Raw genomic sequence first — 19,022 nt, forward strand, 5'->3', positions numbered from 1 at the left:
TACTACATTTACGCAAAACTATCTCATTATCCAACAGGCATATTTGCGGCCGGTATTTCTGTTTGTATGGGTCCTTTTGGTATTAAATGAATGTCGCTACCGTATGACGTCCTCTTTACCCGCTGTCCGAGAGGAGGTTTGGGTGGGTTCTTACAGCATCTAATCAAATCTACGCGATTTTTGTAACATCCTTTGATATAATGTCACAAAAACGACCGTGTTATCATGAACAACAATTTATTTTTTGTGTTTCGTCCTTATTTCAGAAGTTTAGGTTCATCATCCATCGCTAATTTACAATGGCCGAGGAAGGGTGAGCATGACTTGATTATACATCGATGGCTAACTACCTTACACCTCGTAATGTGGCTGAAGTTAATCTAGTAGCTGTTAAGTTTCAGTTTGATAAACGTTAAGTAGTTGGTTACCGGGACTTGGTATTGTGTAGCAAGGCATTGTTCCAGAACAATAATGTTTATTGTAATCAGCGAATCCATGTGCACCGGGTTAACTAGCACACTTACACATGTTCGGCGTATGAATGATGACTTACTTTCTTTAGTCGGATACCCCTTCACTCTCAATGAGTGAAACTCCTTGTCTGACACGCCAAAGGATAACCTCCTTACTCCCCCAACGCGTGATCCATGATTTAGCATGCACGGCTGACAATTCTCATTGCTCCTCTAGCGTCGCAGCCGGAGGTGTGATGGATGTCAACACCGCACTCCCAGAAGTGCTCAAGACCGCACTCATCCACGATGGTCTGGCTCGCGGTATTCGCGAGGCAGCCAAGGCACTGGACAAGTGAGCAGCCTGACCTTAATAAGTTACACTTGTTTTATAGTATCAGTGATGATAGTTTGGCTCCCTCTACTGAATCCCGTGAGGAGAATCGCCATCGTTACCCAATAAATGTCTGAGATACTATGATGCGCCTTATCAAAGCAGGTGAAGAATATAATTTGTAACCTGTTGGTCTAGTTTCTAACAATGAGTCCTCCTCAGGCGCCAGGCTCATCTCTGCGTCCTTGCGGCCAACTGTGATGAGCCCATGTATGTAAAGCTGGTGGAAGCCCTTTGCGCCGAGCATCAGATCAACCTCATCAAGGTGAATTATTTATGGGTGTCTGTCTGGTGTAAGGGAAGTTGGGCGCATGAAAATGGTGCTTGATTTTGATTATTGAATTCTGACAACATGAAGTATGCATCAATCCATTTGCACTTGTCTACTGCTGAAATCGACAATGCACTGTCAATGCAGTTTTGGGATACTATTGTATGAGAAGGTTTATAGTTCTGTATCAGTGATGATTATTTTGGCTCCCTCTACTGAATATTATGAGGATACTGCCATCGTTACCCAATTCATTGTCTGAGATACAGATGACGTGTAAAATTACACGTCAAAAATGACTACTTTTAAATGATAACTTAACATTGATTGGCCATGTTCTCCCTTGTCTTGGACCAGGTTGATGACAACAAGAAGCTTGGCGAATGGGTCGGTCTTTGCAAGATCGACCGTGAGGGCAAACCCCGTAAGGTTGTGGGCTGCAGCTGTGTCGTGATCAAGGTACATTTCTTGCGCTAAGAGCTGGGATTTTTGTGGTATCAAGTTCATTTGATCTTGGTACTATTTCATGGTTAATGTCCAACCTGTGTATCTAACCGTCAAGATTTGGTGTTGAAGGGTTGTTGAGTGATTAAGTCACAGATCAGGGGAGTGGGAGATCACCTCACTTGAGGGCAGTTGGGTTTATGTTGCCAGTCGAGTGCAGGTGCTGGCTGTCCGTGCCAGCAGCTGCTGTTGATGAACACTTGGCAAGACTGTATGCCAGAGTACGAGCCCCGCCACCCACCACTGGTGTCTGGGGTCCCAAATAATGGCTACATTGACTAAATGATTAGAACTGACCTTTACCTGAGATTGAATGTCCCCTTTATTGGAGCGTGTCTGTTTTTAAATTGGTCTAATGGCACGAAGGTGTTTCATCTTGGACTAAGTGTTCAGCTTCTGCAGTGTTTATCACCGAGGACAATATTAATGTAACTTCCTCTTGTGTGCAGGACTATGGCAAGGAGTCTCAAGCCAAGGATGTCATTGAGGAGTACTTCAAAGCCAAGAAATGAGGTGTCAATAAAGTTTTTGGAAAAGGATCTGCTGTTTGTGTCATGTTTTAATCATGTGTTTGGAACCTGACCTGTATTTCAGGTGTCCTGTAGGTTGGGTCAGTAGAGCAAAAGGTAAAGCATGCAGCACATCAAGAGGTGGGATCCTCCTGTCAGCAACAGCCTAGAAACGTACACTGACTACATGCACTTACAAGGGTAAGTGTGTGTAGTCAGAGCAGTGGCTCTGCAGGGAACCATCCTTTATAGTGTGATTCTGCCCCAACAAGTGTCCCAGCCCTGGAAGTGAATACTTAAAATTCAAGTGTTCTATGATGAGCCCGCTGAAATTTAATGCAGGAAAATGTTATGTTTCTGTGCAAGACCTGGTATCTTTAAGTGCTATGATCCATATGTAGTAGACTTCTGCAATCCACCAAAGAACCAACATCAAATGGTCTGCAGGATCAGAAAGGTAAGTTCATTCTGGTCAGATGTGAAAATAAGCTTTTTGTGGGAAAGCATTGATGTGGTGGCTCAAGAAATGGAAGGAAACTACACATTTTTATTAAAATATCCCCTTTTGCAGTGATTTGATTGACCAAATCATGAAAAATAGAAATTACAAGAGAATTTAGAAAGGGTTGTCTTCAGTCCTCAATATTGCAGCAACTTTAACTGCATGCTATACAGGCAGAACTGTAGGCTATCTAGTACAGTGTTTCCCAACCTGGGTGCCGTCTGACGAGAGCAGGGGTGTCGTGTAAAAGTCCTTCAACTAATTTTCCTTGCAGCTGGATGAGTCGACTGACATTAGTGGGCACTCAGCTCAGGGTGTGGGGGTGCCACAAAATGTAGTGTCTAAGGGTGCCTTGACTGGAAAAAGTTGGGAAACACTGATCTAGTAGACTGTAAGACATGTAAAAGACAAAGCTTTTGTGATGCTTCAATGTGGTTCTATTGTTTCATTGTTACTCAATAATTTACGTTCCAAAATGATTTAGAACTACTTGTCACTGTATACCTAGAAACTACCTTAGTATCACAGCTTTCAAATTGACATTTTAGTGATTTTTTTTATAGTAGTTTTAAGTATACCCATTTCACACTATTTTATACTATTGATTCACATTTGCATGCAAATTCATTTAGTTCCAAGTGTTGGCTTACCAACCCAAAGTCCCTGTGGTTGCTAGCTTTCAGTGAGGTTTCAGGAAAGTTCTGAAGGTCAGTGCAATGTCTGACTACGAGGAGGCACAACCCAGTGAGGAAGAAGAGACAACAGCACCATCAGACCTGTCCCCAGAGGCCACTGAGCAGGAGGACAGCCCCACTTCAACCCAAGTGGAAGAGATCGACAGTGATGCTGATTGGGACACTGACCTGGAAGCTGATGGTACCATGAAGCTGACATAACATGAAACTGAGTGCATTTAGAATTGAATGTAAATGTCAATATATGATACTATAGAAGACCAGATGGTAAACCAGGTGATTCTTCTTGTGAATTTAAATATTTTGCTTCTGGACACTTGTTTTGTCTTAAGCATTGTAACGCTAACATAGCTTGACTTAATTTATAAGTGAGTAGATCCTAAAGGATAGCAAAAATAAAATTAACCCAAAAAATGCAATTTCCTCCAACTGAAAACAACACATCTACATTTTACTCTGTGGGATGATGAACTGTAAGGTGCAGTCAGGCTCCTTGAACCAAGCTGATTTTAACTGCCCTCAACCTCTATCTTCTCCTGCTCTTCTTCAGATACAGACCAGAGGGCCAGACGGGTCACTCCCACTGAGCTCTACCTCCAGGCCTGCCAGCTGTGTGGTGCCGTGCCTGCCTCCTTCTACCTGCGCCGGCTGGGCAACTCCACCCTCAACCTGAACCACCATGGCCTGGGACCCCTAGGGGCCAAAGCCCTGGCTATCGCCCTGGTGGTAGGAGGCCACTAGAACATTTAAGCATGGGTTTGGGGTTCCTTCTCGTATGGAAAATGCCACTGAGTGGCATCTTGATTTATTGATAAAGGTACAAGTGGACTAAGCTGTGGTCATCTGATTAGTAGAAGGTATTTAATGACCAGTACTTGGGGCAATACAATGTTTAGTTCGATAAAAAATAAAACAAAAGTGTGTATAACTGGATATGTAAGTAGATATCTAACTGGTATGGTGATCATGGTTTCTTTTCCTGGGATACGGCCTAAGCATACAGCGACCTTATCTGAGCTTTTAGCGTTGGTTGGACTGGTTGCCAAAGTGACCTTGTGTCTTTCCAGTCTGACCTTGATGTCATCCATCTGGAGCTGGAGGATAACTTCCTGCAGGCAGAGGGAACGCACTACCTCATGGAGATGCTGAATGAGAACTTCACCATCCAGAGTGTGGTACCATCCCTTAGAATTTTTTACATATTCATATTGGGGGAAGAAATAGAAAGCAATTTAATTTTCCAAATATTCATCCTGCACACTAGGCATTTGTTATACACTTTGGATTTTGATTTGAATAATATAAAACAACATGAAGGAAAGTAACTACATTGTTCACAGGTTGGTTATGTAATGCAGTGATCTTTATTTACTCCACTAGATGGCAACAAATATGTTAGTTTGTTCTAACAATGTATGAAAATTCATTGTTCCAGAATCTGTCCAACAACCATCTTCAGTCCAAGGGAGTTAAATGCATCACCAAATTGCTGGCAGAAAATGTTTCCATCAAATCACTGAAAATGTCAGGTGAGGTGATAATAAGTGCGAGATCTGGACTAAAACTTAAAAACTGAAGAATGATTCCTCAAGCTATCGCTCCTCCTTGCACACCAGGAAACGGGTTCGTCGATGAAGATGCCAGAACATTTGCAGAAGCTTTTGCCGTGAGCCCATTTTAGTGTTACAGGACTTATAAACACTGTAGAGAATAGCATGGCTATAAACCTCTGTAGGTTCTTTTCCATTTTAAAGCAACACAAAAGGAAGTTTCCTCTTAGATTGAGCCACTTATTGATTGATATCAAAGGACTCAAACTAATTTCAAGCTCATACCCAATCATTAAGTTAAGTAACCACCCTGCTCCACTACAATTTATTTCTCACTAGAACAACTACAGGGTGAAGGAATTGGTCCTGAGTCACAACCAGTTGTGTGAAAAGGGAGGACATTATCTTGGACAGATGTTGGGTAAGATGGCTGCTCACTGTGGTCAAGAGTAGCATCTGTTTGTATTGGTTTCCTCTCAAATACACAAGTGTTTGCTCACTTCTGTTTCTAAATGAGTATGGCAATTTGTTTGGTTTACCTCACGTTTCCATTTACAAAATGGAGGCCTCCACCAATGCCACAAAGTAAATCATGTCATGTTACAGAAAATGGAATAGACGCTGCTTAATACATCCCAACTCAAAGCCCATGTCCATATATACATTCTGTGGACAGCAATTCATGGAGATTTCAGTTAGTGGATTTCAGATTTTTGATGAAAGTTCTCTCTTAGGCAACAATGAGGGAATAGAGACACTGGACCTGAGCTGGAACCACCTGAGGATGAGTGGAGCTGTGGCCCTGTGTGCTGGTCTGAAGGTCAGACACGCACACTCTCACACCTGCTCAAACACTGAGGTTCCTCAGTCACTTGCCTGCTGCGCTCCTCACGTTGGACCTTCGACCCCTCTCCTCTACCACTGCTCCAGGTGAACGTGACCCTGAAGCAGCTGGACTTGTCCTACAATGGCTTCGGCAATGTCGGGGCCCAGGCTCTGGGCGAGGCCTTATACCACAACAACACCCTGGTGCTGCTGGATGTCAGCAGCAACCGCATCAGCGACGAGGGCACCCGGGTGCTCTTCCAGGGCCTCGCCGCCAACGACAGCCTCAGGGTCTTACGGGTGGGTGGGTCAGGACTAACATGGGTGGCTGGGTCATGTGGTGTGGGTGGAGGGGAGGGAACCAGAGTTTGAGCTGGATTGTGGAAGGTGGAAAGGCCTAACTGACAATATTGTCTCAACACCTGAAACTGGTGTGTGATTGGATGGGATAATAGAATTACAATTGCTAGCATTTCATTGCAATATCAGGAAGGTGAAAGCTTTGTGTGTTTCAGAGCTCTTTCGATTTCACAAGTTTTTTTTCCCCCCTCCATGATTCTCTATTTCCCCCCTCTGAAGATGGCCTCTAACCCCATAACAAAAGTTGGAGCTTTGGCTTTGCTCACCTCCATGAAGAACAACCCCAAATCAGCCCTGGAGGAGGTCAACATCTCAGTGAGCACATTCCCTTTCATTTCTGCACTGGGAAATCGATTTGTGTGTATGCGCAGTGCCCATATTGTGTGTGTGTGAGTGATGGTACTATGTACTACGTGTATTCATGTGTGCTCATATGCACTGTATTTGTGTGTGTGTGTGTGTGTGTAGACTGTGCTGGTGAATGAGCAGTTTGTGGAGCTGCTAGACACGATCCTTCAGGACCACTCAACTCTGGTGGTCCAGTACCAGGGAGTGAGCGGGTCCATTACCAGGAATAAGAAGCCCTCAGATGCCCTCAAGATCTTCCAGGTCAGGGTTGTGTTCACATTAAAGACTTGTTTGCTTTTAGCCCTCTGTTTTAACACAATGCACACACCAAAGGTTTTCACTTCTAAAGACTAGTTTCTAAGCTTGGTAGTGAGACGGAAGTTGACATCGCTGTCCATGTGGCGTTATGCTATTCAAAACGAATCAAACTAATAAAAACAACTGATATGTAAATATAAACAATAGATTATCCCTGTGAAATGTGTATTTTGTAGGGCTACCTGGATGAGAGGAAGGAAAGTTTTATGGATTTCTTCCAGACGTTGGATAACGAGGGAACAATGCAGGTGTCTAACTCAGACTTTAGGAAAGCTGCACAGGTACGAAACTACTCCACAACCTTCTATGATAAAAGCTCATCTAATTGGTTTGATGGGTTCCACATAGGTTAGCCTTCATTGTTGATGGACCTATAGACAGTACTTACGTACTTGTGTGAACATACAGAATTGTGCAACATAGCAATAGGACCTTTCACATCAAAGTCGTGGCATAAAATCCAAAGACTGATGAACCGCATGTATTACCATTCTGTCATGTCTTACAGCAAGCTGGCATACTTCTGGATAAGCACCAGCTCGAGTGGCTGATCCAAAACTTTGACATGGAATGCACAGGCAAAATCAATTATAGGTGAGTCTGATGGTGAAAGTGCATTGCCCAATGGAATTGGACTGAGCTATGGAAGATATAGTGTTGTCTGAAGAGAGATTAGGGACTGTTCATTTTTTGTTTTATGTTTTGCCCTCTCTGCTAAAACGTTTGCCAGCAATTCTGGATCCATATCCAGTATATAAACTATACTATATATAAACTATACCGATAGAGCAGAACACATTTGGCGCTGACAAGGGCCGGCCCTAAGGTTTTGGGGGCTATTCACAAAAATAGTGTATGGGGCCCATTGATTGGCAAAACGTTATTTCTTTATTTTTTACAAATGATTTTTTTGGGGGGGGAGCCCGAACCAATCGCAGAGCCCTAAACAAATGTTTAGTTTGTTTATTGGGTCGGGCCAGCCCTGGCACTGACTGCCGCAAACACAACTCTGTCCCCATCCCTTTTCTGTTATTCACAGTCAGTTCGCTGAGCAGCCATCATAGTTAGGAGTGCGGCAGTGGGACACTGGGGGAGTGAAGGAGCTGCCTGGAGACTTTTGGAGGGAGACAAAAGATAACCCGAATAAACCCCAGTGAAAAGCCTCAGGTGTAGCGTGTATTGTTTCACGCCATCGCCCAATATCCCCAGAATTGATCGCCGAATCACTGCGATCCAGGCTCTGAGCACAAACACTTGAGAGCGGCCCCATATCCCGGCTGACCCAATTTCCCCACCCATGAATACGTTGACCTTTCACCCCCGCCCAGCTGCAGGACCGCATCGTCTCTGCCGGCAGCGCCGGGGGGGGGGGGGGGGGGGGGGGGCTGTGTCTCCGTGTCGCCATTCTACCGTCCAGAATTAATCTTCTGGTATGACAACAAAACACAAACGAGGAAGAAAGGAAGGAGACCTTGCCGGTTCCATATCAAAGGCGGCGTAAGGGGAGGAAGAATAGCGCCAGATGCAGCCAGCCGTTCACGTTGGCTTGCTTTGTGAGACGAACCGTAAAAAGAAATCGACAAGCCTTGAATATGCATGCAGAGCATTACTTATGCAAGCACTGCAATAGAGCGGCAGTGAGGGGATGTTGCCGATTGAGTCTCAAAGTGTGTTTATGACGGGAGAGACTTATGAGGACTCTGCTATAGGTAGCCAGGAGGGATGAAGCTCACTAAATCAGCAGATGGGCAGGTGTCGACCTTGGTCTCACCTTCTGGTAATCACACCTAGCCTTTGCCCATTTAAGCCTTGAGGATTTACAAGCTTTTTGATGGTCACAGATGGAGACAATGTCTTTTTTTAGTCCCCTGTACTTTCCAAGTAATGGACAATAGACACATATAACTTATGAGGATCACCTGTGTAAAATTTGACCCAATCATGAAATTAACTACACAACCTAAATGAACACTTAATTACACGACTGTATCATTGTGTCTCTGGTTGACCCACACTATTGAGTGTCATCACATAAGCTAGAGTTGCTGAAGTCCTTCTGGCTGTGTGCTTATCATGATGTTTGATGTGACATCTGGGTGTTTTCAGCTGTAATAATGGTTGGAGCGTTGCCACTTTTTCACAAAGTGCTTTTATCCCATTGATTTGGTCCATTTGCTGTTGGACTGCCATATGAGAAATCAGGTTCAAAGGTGTTTGTCCCCTTTCCAAAATGTATTATTTGGAAATTGTTCTCCATCCTTATTCAAACTTACTGGTGATCTAAATGCATTTTGTATTGTAGCAAATCCTACAGAAGTCTCATATCAAATTAAAGTCAGAAATGATGTGCATAATCGCCAGAGTTATGCCTAAATCTTGAACAGAGTGTGCATTTTTTATGCACCCTCACTCACTCACAGACTAAGACTTATTCCTGGGTACCCTGGTACCAGTGCCTTAGATAAACTAAAACAGACCTGTTCCATGTCATTTGTGGTGTAAGATTCAAACAAGTGCTCATACTTTACATTTATATCATTCCAGGTTGATGGTTTGAGAGATGAGAAAAAAGATTTTAACAGAATTTCAAAGTATCATTGTAACATTTGAAATTTGTCACCAAGGGTCAATATGGACCAAAACATATATTTGTATTTCTTCAAACGTTCTTGTTAGGGACATGAGTTATGGCAGCCATGGTATAATCAGGAAATACTTTTCTATTTTTAAATCTTGGGTCCACAACACCCAGACCAATTACCAATGTTTTATTTACAATTTGAGGCGTCATATTACCATGGGCCATTAATATGTTCCCTAATATCCCAGTGGTTGGGACAAAATGCTATAATCTCAAAGTTATGACTTAGTGGTGTGAGTTTAAGATGTTGAGCAAACACTAAGATCACCCTAAACTGACTAAGCTTGTTACAAAAAAACCCGGAATAATTTAGGTAAATGATCCCTCTGATGTGGCTTAATAAAAACAAATATCTATTTGCCTATTTCTAATGGAATATCTTTCATCTGAATGAAAACAAAGACTTGAAGGCTCCATCTTATTGAACGAACTCATTGGTTATTCACATGTTGGGCCAAATTTTCAAGACGAAAACAAAAAACACCCAACAAAAAAACCCCCTCAGATATCTATGCACCTTGCAGTGCACTCACCAAATTAGCATTATCTCGATAGCGCTAATGGAATCTTGAGTGGCAATAAAAGTAAATAATTAAATTAAAGAACCCTTGTTATTGTTCAGTGTATTCATGCCCATTAGGACCCCCTGTATTCTTATGTTAATCTAATGTTCAGGGTGTCTTTTTTGTGTTCTCATAATGAATCCCATGTTTTTGCTCCAAATGGTGTTGTTCAGACATTTGTGTAGGTGCTGGCAGAGAAACAAAGACGAACGTTAGCACCCATTGTACCCCATGATTATTAAAGTAAACAGAAAGAGTGGAGGGGTTTGTACGCAGCTGCACGCACTCCAGGCAGTATCCGTGGAGTGGGTGGAAGGGCCAAGCAACCCTTAAGACTGTTCGATGTGATCCTATTATTCCTCTCCTCCGAGAGAGTGGTGCGCTAGGCTATCTAATTAGCTTTGAAGACCCGTTTTTGGCTTAGGTTTGTTCTGGAAGAAGTCCAACTGAGTGGTTGTGGCTGCTATGGCTACATATGGAACAAAATGTTCTGGCTTATGCAGACAATAAGGTATGGTTTGTCTTGTGTAAGACTTTGTTTTTTTTTTTTTTACTTAACAGCAACCAAAGGAAATGACCTTTCAGAAACCTGTCAGAACTAGAACGTTAAGAATAAGGAACAAAGATACAGTAGTTTACATAAAACTTATGTTGTTTATACTGCTTTAAAACATTTTCTTTAAATATACACATTTTGTATATTGCAGTGATGAGCTCATGAAAAACAGTACATACTGCTAAATTGTGCGTCTTGAAAACTACTCCCCAAGAGTTGTTAATACGACAACAACAAAAAGTCTGGTCTTGCATGTTGTCCATTACATTGAAGAGAACAAAAACAAACAAACAGTGCATTTATCAAAAACGTCTGTCTTCTGTGGCCACTGTCTCAAAAGCAGAAGACGGTACAGTGGCCGTAGGAGACACAATGACAGATCAGTTCGCAAAAGTGTTGTGGCAGCTAGTTCCGCCCACTTCTCTCCTTCTTAGAGAACCTAGTGTGTTGTATACTACGAGAAGGATAGACTGACAGACTAAGTGGTGTGTAGACATGTTTGATTACACAACCATGACAAAGGACAATCATATAAATGGTCCATGGCCTTCATATATCTAATTGAGCACCAGTTTTGGCTAAATCACTATAAAACAATTAAAAGCCTCTTCAAGTGGATGTGTAAATGGCATTTGGAGTTCAACATGAGCTTTGGATAAGAGAGGTATACACTGTAAAATAGCATTTAAATGACAATAACATGATGGGTAACAAATCAGAAAACTGGGCATCATCTCATGAACTTTGCACAACAACAATTTCCCATATTTTGGGGTGAAATTCCATACCCAGATTCCTTTAGGTCCTGGAATTGAAATGACTACTATTGAAGTGACAAACTGCGTTTAGGAAACAGTCCCTAAAAGTGTCATCCGCTCCCCCCTTTCGTCACTTACACAGAAAAATGTAGAATATAGTGTGTGTTTGTTTTAAATAAAGGGGATGCAGTTTTATATATATCAATGACATCTTTAAATAGACTTTTCGGGGCCAGGAAATCACATATCAAGAAGCAGCACGCGTGGGTCCTCTACCACCGACTTAATCTTGCGTAGGAAGGTAACGGCCTCTCTGCCGTCAACGAGACGGTGGTCATATGTCAGTGCTACGTACATCATGGGCCGGATCTCCACCTGCCATGGAGAGAAGAAAAATAAAGAACATTTGTTAATAAGAACAACTTGAATTTGGTTTAACAGCTTTAATAACATCTGGAATTCGGGTTGCATTCTTTGACTCCTACACTGTTATTTCAGGTTTAAAATACCCACACACTACACAGATTTTACGGACATAAAGCATTTATATAATTGAACCTGTCAAGTTTTTGTTTCATTACCCCTCATCGTGACCTACCTTGCCCCCTATGGCCACTGGCCTCTCGAAGATGCCATGCATGCCCAAGATTGCAGACTGGGGAGGGTTGATGATGGGTGTGCCGAACATGGATCCAAAAACACCGCCGTTACTGATGGTGAACGTGCCTCCGTCCATATCCTCCACGGCTAGTTCGTTCTTGCGAGCCTGAGAAAAAGGTAACTTATCTTAACAGGTTTGTATTCATGGGTTTGACCTGTCGGCAAAACTGCAGTTTCCAGAGTTTGCCAAAATCAGGCCAATTAAGGCCTCTCAGATAACAGAGAAGCAAGCATGAGAAAAGTATTTCCCATGAACACAGCTGTACAACTGCCGAAACACAGGGTAAAAACACTGTTTCCAAAATGACTGCTACGGTTCAGCAAAGATTGACTTGACTGTTGAACCAGCACAGCCGATGATCATAGGGTTGTGTAACTCAGCTCTGTACTGTCACCATCCATCCGAGTAAATAGAACATCGTACCTTTTCTCCCAATCCATTAATGGTTTTCTCGATGTCAGCGAAGTTCATTGTTTCTACGCCGCGAATCACAGGTACCACAAGTCCCTGAAAGGTTGTGAAAAATAAGTTTGTATAAAAAGCTTTTTTTTTTTACAAAATAATTTACAAAATGCAAGCTTTTTGCAAGGCTTCCTACATACAACATTTATGGCAGCAATTTCGGGGGAAAGAAACAAGACACTAGCCTGGGAACTTGACCAATCTGTTAACTTGTGGTTTATTCGCTCTGGCAGGTGGCTCTGGCCACCCTCCCATACAAACAGATTTCTCTCTGGCATGAAAAGTGCCGGGCCAATCACAACCGTTGATTGGACATGGGGCGGGTTTAATACAATGACTGTACAAAGTCGTAAACAACCAGGATTACATTTCATTACTCTGATTGGTTGTACCAATCCAATCACGTCCTAAGGCATGTTGGTCTGCACTCCTTGAATATCAAAAATGTACTGAGAGGTCCCAGAACTAGTAAGCATTGGGGAAATGATGTGGCTGATCGCCAGGCTAACAAGACACAGCAAGGTGTCCTTGCCTGTCTAGGTCAGGTAGCCAATAAGTCTCACCTTTGGAGTCGACACAGCCACACTGATGTCTACGTAATCCCTGTACACTATCTCTTTGGTTGAATCATCGATGACTGGAAAAGGAAAAAACAACATGATGAAGTTTAATATGGCAAGCTTAAACAAAGGATATTGAAATCACACAATTTGACTTGCTAAGTCTAACTCCCTAGTTAAAGATACAATAAATGGAAATAAACTGAAAACGTAACCACTGAAACATATGTTTGTTGGAGGCAAGGGGCAAAAATCTGGTTGTTTGGCCTTTATAACACATACAATATGAGCTGTTGGGGTTCCCCTCCGGCAGAAGGCTGCGGTCCATCAGAACCAATACCACACGCCACAAAAACAGCTTCTTCCCTTCCGCTGTTGGCCTCTTCAATAAGGCCAGGGGTTCACACTGACTTCATGACTAAATGCCCTTAAAACAACACTGCTTTTTGCACTGGACAATACAATCCTGTACCATTTGTATTTTTTGTAATATTTGTATTTTTATATTGTAAATTACTGCTACTTATATTCTATTTTATATTGTATAGTTTATTTTAATCTAATTCCATTGCTAGTTATGTACCCTTAGTTTGCTAGTTATGTACCCTTAGTATAGTTAGTCCTCATATTTAAATTTTGGATTCCTATATGTTTAATGTTTGCACCTTCCTGCCAAAGCAAATTCCTTGTCTGTGCAAACTTTTATGGTGAATAAAACCCATTCTGAAAAAGGGGATTCTTTGGTGGTCGAAGCTTACCAGCATTAACAGACGGCTGGTCCATCAAGGCGTGGGCTGCAGCTTTGACAAACGCAGACATGAAGCCAAGTTTGATGTTGTGTTTCTTTAGGAAAGCGTCTTTGTGGAGGGTTCTAAGGTCCTGGATGTTGCTTGGGGAGGGAATTGAAAGGCAGTTCTTGAAAAACACACACATAAAGGGGTCATTTGAATGACCATAGCGCAATTTCCCACCGTATAAAACGATGGAATGTCATACCTCATGTCCACCTCATTAAAAGTGGTCAGCATGGCACAGGTGTTCTGGGCCTCCTTAAGCCTCTGGGCGATTCTCAGCCTCATGCGGTTCATCTTCACCTGGTGGCGATAAAGAGAACTACACATTTGCAACGTGTCGCTCCGGTGAGGAACCATGGTTGAGTGGAATGTTAGCACGAGGCTGTGGATGTGTCGGTGGGTTTTTGGACGGATGAGGTAAAGCTCCTACCCTGCTTTCTGTCCTGGCTCCTGTGGGCACCGCTGTGGGAGGGGTTGGTGCAGCTCGAGGTGCAGTAGGCTTGACAGCAGAAACTATAAACACACACACACACAGTGAGCTACTCAGACATATATATTGCTAATAAGAATTTTGAATGTACTAAATCTACATTCAGCAACGATTATTATTCCAATTGGCATTTAAGGAAGGTGTATGTGAGTGTAAATGCTGTTTGAAGACATGTCTTCGGTGATGCTGAAAGATGTTCTACTGAGGTGCTACGGCTTCGTCACACTGGGGCGTGCCAAACCAAACACGACTCAAGTTTCAAAGCGGGTTTATGACCGTGGAGCAGATGACGTACCAGGTTTGGCTTCCATGGCTTGTCCTGGCACGGGGGGGACGGGGGGCATGGCGGCGGGGGTGGGAGGTGGCGATGCTGGAGGAGGAGGGGCTGCAGCGGCCACAGGGGCTTCTGCTGAGGCAGCAGCTTTGGCAGCACCGGCTAAGGACAAGAGAGGAAACGAAAATGACCTAAATATATTTACGTCCCCTTTTTTTGGCCCCGAAATGAAAGACTATCTCCAGAGAAATCCCTTAAAGAAAGGGGGGAGGGGGGGTCAGGATGAGAGGCCCCATACCTCCTTTCCGGAGTTTGAAGAGGGGGTTTCCTCCTTCAACTCTCCCTCCGTCGGGCACCAGGAGAGCCTCAATGACTCCGGCTGCAGGAGAGGGTACCTGCACTGAGGTCTGAGGGGGAACAACACAAACGATGACACACTGCACTCACCGTCAGTACAAACCATCAAAGCAGCCAAAAGCCATTGCAATTTATGTGAGCGGTAGCACTGGTTGGATCCATAACATCTATCCATATTTTCACTTCTTTGAGGGAAAGCGTCATTTTCCGAGTCATACCTTGTCCGTCTCAATTTCACACACCACCTCATCCTCACTCACGGAGTCCCCAACAGCTGAAGATGACAAAATGTCCCCACACATGCATTACTACGTAGACATTTGTTTTCGTATGTTCTGCATTTGCATGTATATTTGTCTACAGCCTACACCATGTAAACCGATAGCTGTTATACTGATTCGTTCAGTCACTACAAAATGTGCATCTAACCCGCCATTCCTTCCGTCTCATGTAACATACCTTTTTCCCACCTCACATCCCCCTCTGTGACGGACTCAGCAAACGCTGGGGTGTTGACGGTGACAACTTCGTCTCCTGTTCAAACAAGACGGACACGGATGATAGTCTGATGACATTCGGAGCCACAGCTTTGAGAGTTACAGATGACAGGGGATTTGCCCATGCTTACTGCGTACTGGAGATGTCTTGAAGTATCGCATTTGGAAGACATTGACTGCTGACTTGGAATCACATCTGGGAAGGAAAAGGTGTTTGTTTAACAGTTGAACACAAAAAATTTACATTTAATTTACACCATGAAAAATGGGAGTTCAAAAAAGAGCTTTAGAGTCCAAGTTACACATTGCGATGAATTACATGTCTACACAATTGCGTGACATAGCTGTATTGCTTTAGAAAGTGTTGAATTGCTGTGTGTTGAAAGCAATCCAAATGAATGAAGAATAACATTACTGATGTAACCATTGTATCTCTACACTAAGCAAGTATTGATGTTTACATTTCAAGACCTCAAACGGCTATTGTCTAGATCTTCCATAAATGGTGCTCAAATTCTAAAAGGTATACAATTTTGTTCTGACATCATAACCTCCTCAAGTGTTTCTAGACGCACACGAAATAAAACCATCCAATGATAAACGGATGCGGACGAGCACTTACGGCTGGCCATTCCTGTAAACAAGACGGTTGGAGGCGGAAAGGCCTTGAAGGAAAGAATGAGGGAGGGAGAGAGAGAAGAAGAGGGGATTGTTTAGCAGTGGAACAACAGTGGCGATTGTTGAGTCTCTCTCCTTGAGGGCGTGTGGCATAGGAGAAGCATCCCAGTGATGGGTGTGCTTAACCACTTACACGGTCCTTCATCAACCTTGGCTACTCAAAGGGCATTGTCATCTTTTGTGATTCACACAGTCGAGGGGGCATTCTTATTTATAATGAGGGAACAAGGCCTTAGATCTTGCATTAGTCCACTCACCTGATGCACTCCTTCGTACCAGTACACCATTTCCCTGAAATTAAGAAGAATAAAGAAAGATATGAGTATTGATTTAATTCATCACCCAACTCAATAGTTTATTCAGCGTAGCTGATTCAACTCAGGGTGCTTTTCTTCATCTCCCGCAACAAAGAATTCAAAGAAAAAGATTTTGGAACATTTTAGATAGAGGGATCCAAACAGAGGTTAATATGCAATGTTTGACCACAGTTTTAAGGAAAATAATGACAATATCAAAAAGATACACTGTGAATGGATTGAAGCAACGTATTCAAGGGGCAGTTACTTATATCAACAGAAATATACAACATGTTCCAGACATCTTTGAAAAGTATCACAGGAGTTCAATAGCACAGTAGCCAGCCAGTCAGCCACTGATTCCTGTTGACCAGGGACAAGTAGTTCCAAGTCCAGCAGAATTGCTTACAATTTCAACAAGTCCCCAGTCCCCCGCTAACATTTAGCTCGACTGCCTTTTGAAGATAAGGTTGTGAATTTGTGCTCACTGGATGTGTCAACCGGAACTGTGCCCTAGCCTCACTGATTTACTAGTTGTTAGCTAAGGTTTCAAAGTATGTTTCTACTAGCGTTAGTTGGGTGTGTGAAAATAAACTAAGGGAAGGCCCACAAACTACCATCAAACATAGCTAGCTACATGCCCGACATTACTTGGTCTATTTCTGGTCGTGGTCAAACAAAACATGTTCACTAAAGGCCAGTCTAACTGGGTTACCAACTAGCTAGCCTGACAGCAATGTTAACTCAACTCCAGATTCCTATCTAGAATGTAGTATACAATAACTAAAGGGTACTGTTAGTAGGTAGCTAGTTAACTAATGTGAAATTCACATTTATTCGGCACTGTGAACACATGACCTGGATTCAGCTAGACTAGCTAACAACTGAGCTTTTTACGAAAGCTAATGCTAGTTAGCCACTGTGTAGGCTCGCATGCTATAACTCGGATACAGAACGGCCAGCACTAGACTAGCTCTATTGACTGTGTTAGAACAGCAGCTACTGTATAGCTTAGGAAACAAATGCCTGGCGTGACAACACCCTTACCATATGCACGCCGTCTAACTTTAGTTGTACACATTAAGAGTCCACGAATTCAACGTTTCATGACTGCTAAGCGAGGGCACTTACTTTGCTACTGTACCTAGCAAGGGACGGGTGTCATTCTGCCCTTGGGTTCGGATGAGGCCTGTTCTCAGCCTAGTCATTGTACCGGGCATGACCAACTGGGGAGGTTATATTTATATTTACGTCTTACCTGACTTAGCGCAGAAAGAGAGCGCCCAAGTGTCCGTGACAAACATCGTGAATGTGATAGCATTGCAGCAATCGTATTGGTACTGGTTAGATGCAGAGAGAGCGATAGGGAAGTGCAACTCCCTGTGTCAAACGCGGTCGCTAGCCAGGTTCCAAAGCAGGGAAATGGGATGTACCAATATGGGCAGACACGGAAGGGGTAGATTCAAAGGTTCTAAATGCAACACTTCATTAACTATCATTTTTCAACATTACCCACAATATACTTAACTGCCGCTTCCACAAATTGACTTTGATGCTCAACTGAACCACAGTGCAGCACAATGTGGATCACGTTAGCAAATTAATTCTAAAATAGGGAAATATTAAGTAAACTTTACATGAAAACAGTTGAAACCAAAACGGGGTGTCTCTGAACGATGTGGCCACGCCCCCTTTCTCATATGAGTCTTTGGTTAGGATCAGTTGAACTTGAATCATTCTTGTCTACATCCAGCATCCATGTCGCGTCCTTCTCACAGAGCAACAGGTAGGTACATTTCAAGTCGAAACCCTCTTATTACACATAACTAACAGGGCAGTGCACACTAGCAAATAATGTTATAAATGTAAAACTGGGAGTAAATATTTTTTTTTACTGTTAAATAAATGTGTGCAATTGTTTAATTGTAACTGATAATGTATTTGGAGGATGTTATTTTCTTATAATTTCTTTACCTTTTATATAGCCTACATCTTTTTTTTTTTTACCTTTGAAAACGTCTCAGTACAATCTCAATACAATGCACAATTCATCCAGAAGATAACATTTGTATGATCTACTGTAATTTTATATTTCAGTGTTTACCAATATATTTGTATCAATATAAAGTAAACTTTATATGAAAACGGTTGAAACCAAAACGGGGTGTCTCTGAACATGTGGCCACGCCCCCTTTCTCACATGTGTCTTTGGTTAGGATCAGTTGAACTTGAATCATTCTCGTCTACAGCCAGCATCCATGTCGCGTCCTTCTCACAGAGCAACAGGTAGGTACATTCCAAGTCGAAACCCTCTTATTAAACATAACTAACGAGGGCAGTGCACACTAGCAAATCATGTTATAAATGTAAAACTGGGATTAAATATATTTTTTTTACGGTTAAATACATGTATGCAATTGTTTAATTGTAACTGAATGTATTTGGAGGATGTTATTTTCTTATAATTTCTTTACCTTTTATATACATCTTTTTTTTTACCTTTGAAAACGTCTCAGTACAATCTCAGTACAATGCACAATTCATCCAGAGGATAACATTTGTATGATCTACTGTAATTTTCTATTTCAGTGTTTACCAATATATTTGTATCAACCACGTTTGACGTCGATTTGGATATCTCCACTCATAATACACGCTGGATGGAATTCTCTCAAAACCTACAAACATTTAGACATTTTACATTACA

At 42.5% G+C, this 19,022-nt stretch overlaps 3 protein-coding genes and 3 non-coding genes across 6 annotated transcripts; 5 read left to right on the top strand and 1 right to left on the bottom strand.

Annotated features, from left to right (window-relative positions):
• The first annotated feature begins 37 nt into the window (after nucleotides 1–37).
• Nucleotides 38–2,160, top strand: rps12 (ribosomal protein S12). The gene is made up of 6 exons (XM_062467509.1): nucleotides 38–142; nucleotides 267–313; nucleotides 691–807; nucleotides 1,009–1,111; nucleotides 1,475–1,576; nucleotides 2,071–2,160. The coding sequence occupies exons 2-6, from the start codon at nucleotides 300–302 to the stop codon at nucleotides 2,131–2,133; spliced, it is 399 nt and encodes a 132-aa protein (XP_062323493.1). The 5' UTR covers nucleotides 38–142; nucleotides 267–299; the 3' UTR covers nucleotides 2,134–2,160.
• LOC134025791 (small nucleolar RNA SNORD101) lies at nucleotides 536–610 on the top strand. The gene has a single exon (XR_009931298.1). It is a non-coding gene; the product is annotated as a small nucleolar RNA SNORD101 (small nucleolar RNA).
• LOC134025796 (small nucleolar RNA SNORD100) lies at nucleotides 846–929 on the top strand. Its single transcript, XR_009931303.1, has one exon. It is a non-coding gene; the product is annotated as a small nucleolar RNA SNORD100 (small nucleolar RNA).
• LOC134025797 (small nucleolar RNA SNORD100) lies at nucleotides 1,301–1,385 on the top strand. The gene has a single exon (XR_009931304.1). It is a non-coding gene; the product is annotated as a small nucleolar RNA SNORD100 (small nucleolar RNA).
• A 988-nt stretch (nucleotides 2,161–3,148) lies between the features above and the next one.
• LOC134024887 (leucine-rich repeat-containing protein 74A-like) lies at nucleotides 3,149–9,076 on the top strand. Its single transcript, XM_062467621.1, has 13 exons — nucleotides 3,149–3,508; nucleotides 3,878–4,053; nucleotides 4,395–4,502; nucleotides 4,763–4,856; nucleotides 4,944–4,993; nucleotides 5,217–5,298; nucleotides 5,612–5,697; nucleotides 5,808–6,002; nucleotides 6,282–6,377; nucleotides 6,531–6,671; nucleotides 6,905–7,009; nucleotides 7,237–7,322; nucleotides 7,768–9,076. Exons 1-13 carry the CDS (start codon nucleotides 3,349–3,351, stop codon nucleotides 7,790–7,792), a joined length of 1,404 nt encoding a protein of 467 aa, XP_062323605.1. The 5' UTR covers nucleotides 3,149–3,348; the 3' UTR covers nucleotides 7,793–9,076.
• A 1,490-nt stretch (nucleotides 9,077–10,566) lies between these two features.
• Nucleotides 10,567–17,735, bottom strand: LOC134024889 (dihydrolipoyllysine-residue succinyltransferase component of 2-oxoglutarate dehydrogenase complex, mitochondrial-like). The gene is made up of 15 exons (XM_062467622.1): nucleotides 17,574–17,735; nucleotides 16,277–16,310; nucleotides 15,964–16,006; nucleotides 15,473–15,537; nucleotides 15,304–15,378; nucleotides 15,063–15,118; nucleotides 14,786–14,894; nucleotides 14,509–14,649; nucleotides 14,154–14,236; nucleotides 13,926–14,023; nucleotides 13,688–13,818; nucleotides 12,933–13,006; nucleotides 12,331–12,414; nucleotides 11,845–12,012; nucleotides 10,567–11,621 (listed from the first exon to the last, which is right to left on the bottom strand). Exons 1-15 carry the CDS (start codon nucleotides 17,634–17,636, stop codon nucleotides 11,487–11,489), a joined length of 1,359 nt encoding a protein of 452 aa, XP_062323606.1. The 5' UTR covers nucleotides 17,637–17,735; the 3' UTR covers nucleotides 10,567–11,486.
• Between the last annotated feature and the right edge of the window lie 1,287 nt (nucleotides 17,736–19,022).

Source organism: Osmerus eperlanus, chromosome 8 (assembly GCF_963692335.1).
Source record: "Osmerus eperlanus chromosome 8, fOsmEpe2.1, whole genome shotgun sequence".
Classification (NCBI taxonomy): Eukaryota; Metazoa; Chordata; class Actinopteri; order Osmeriformes; family Osmeridae; genus Osmerus; species Osmerus eperlanus.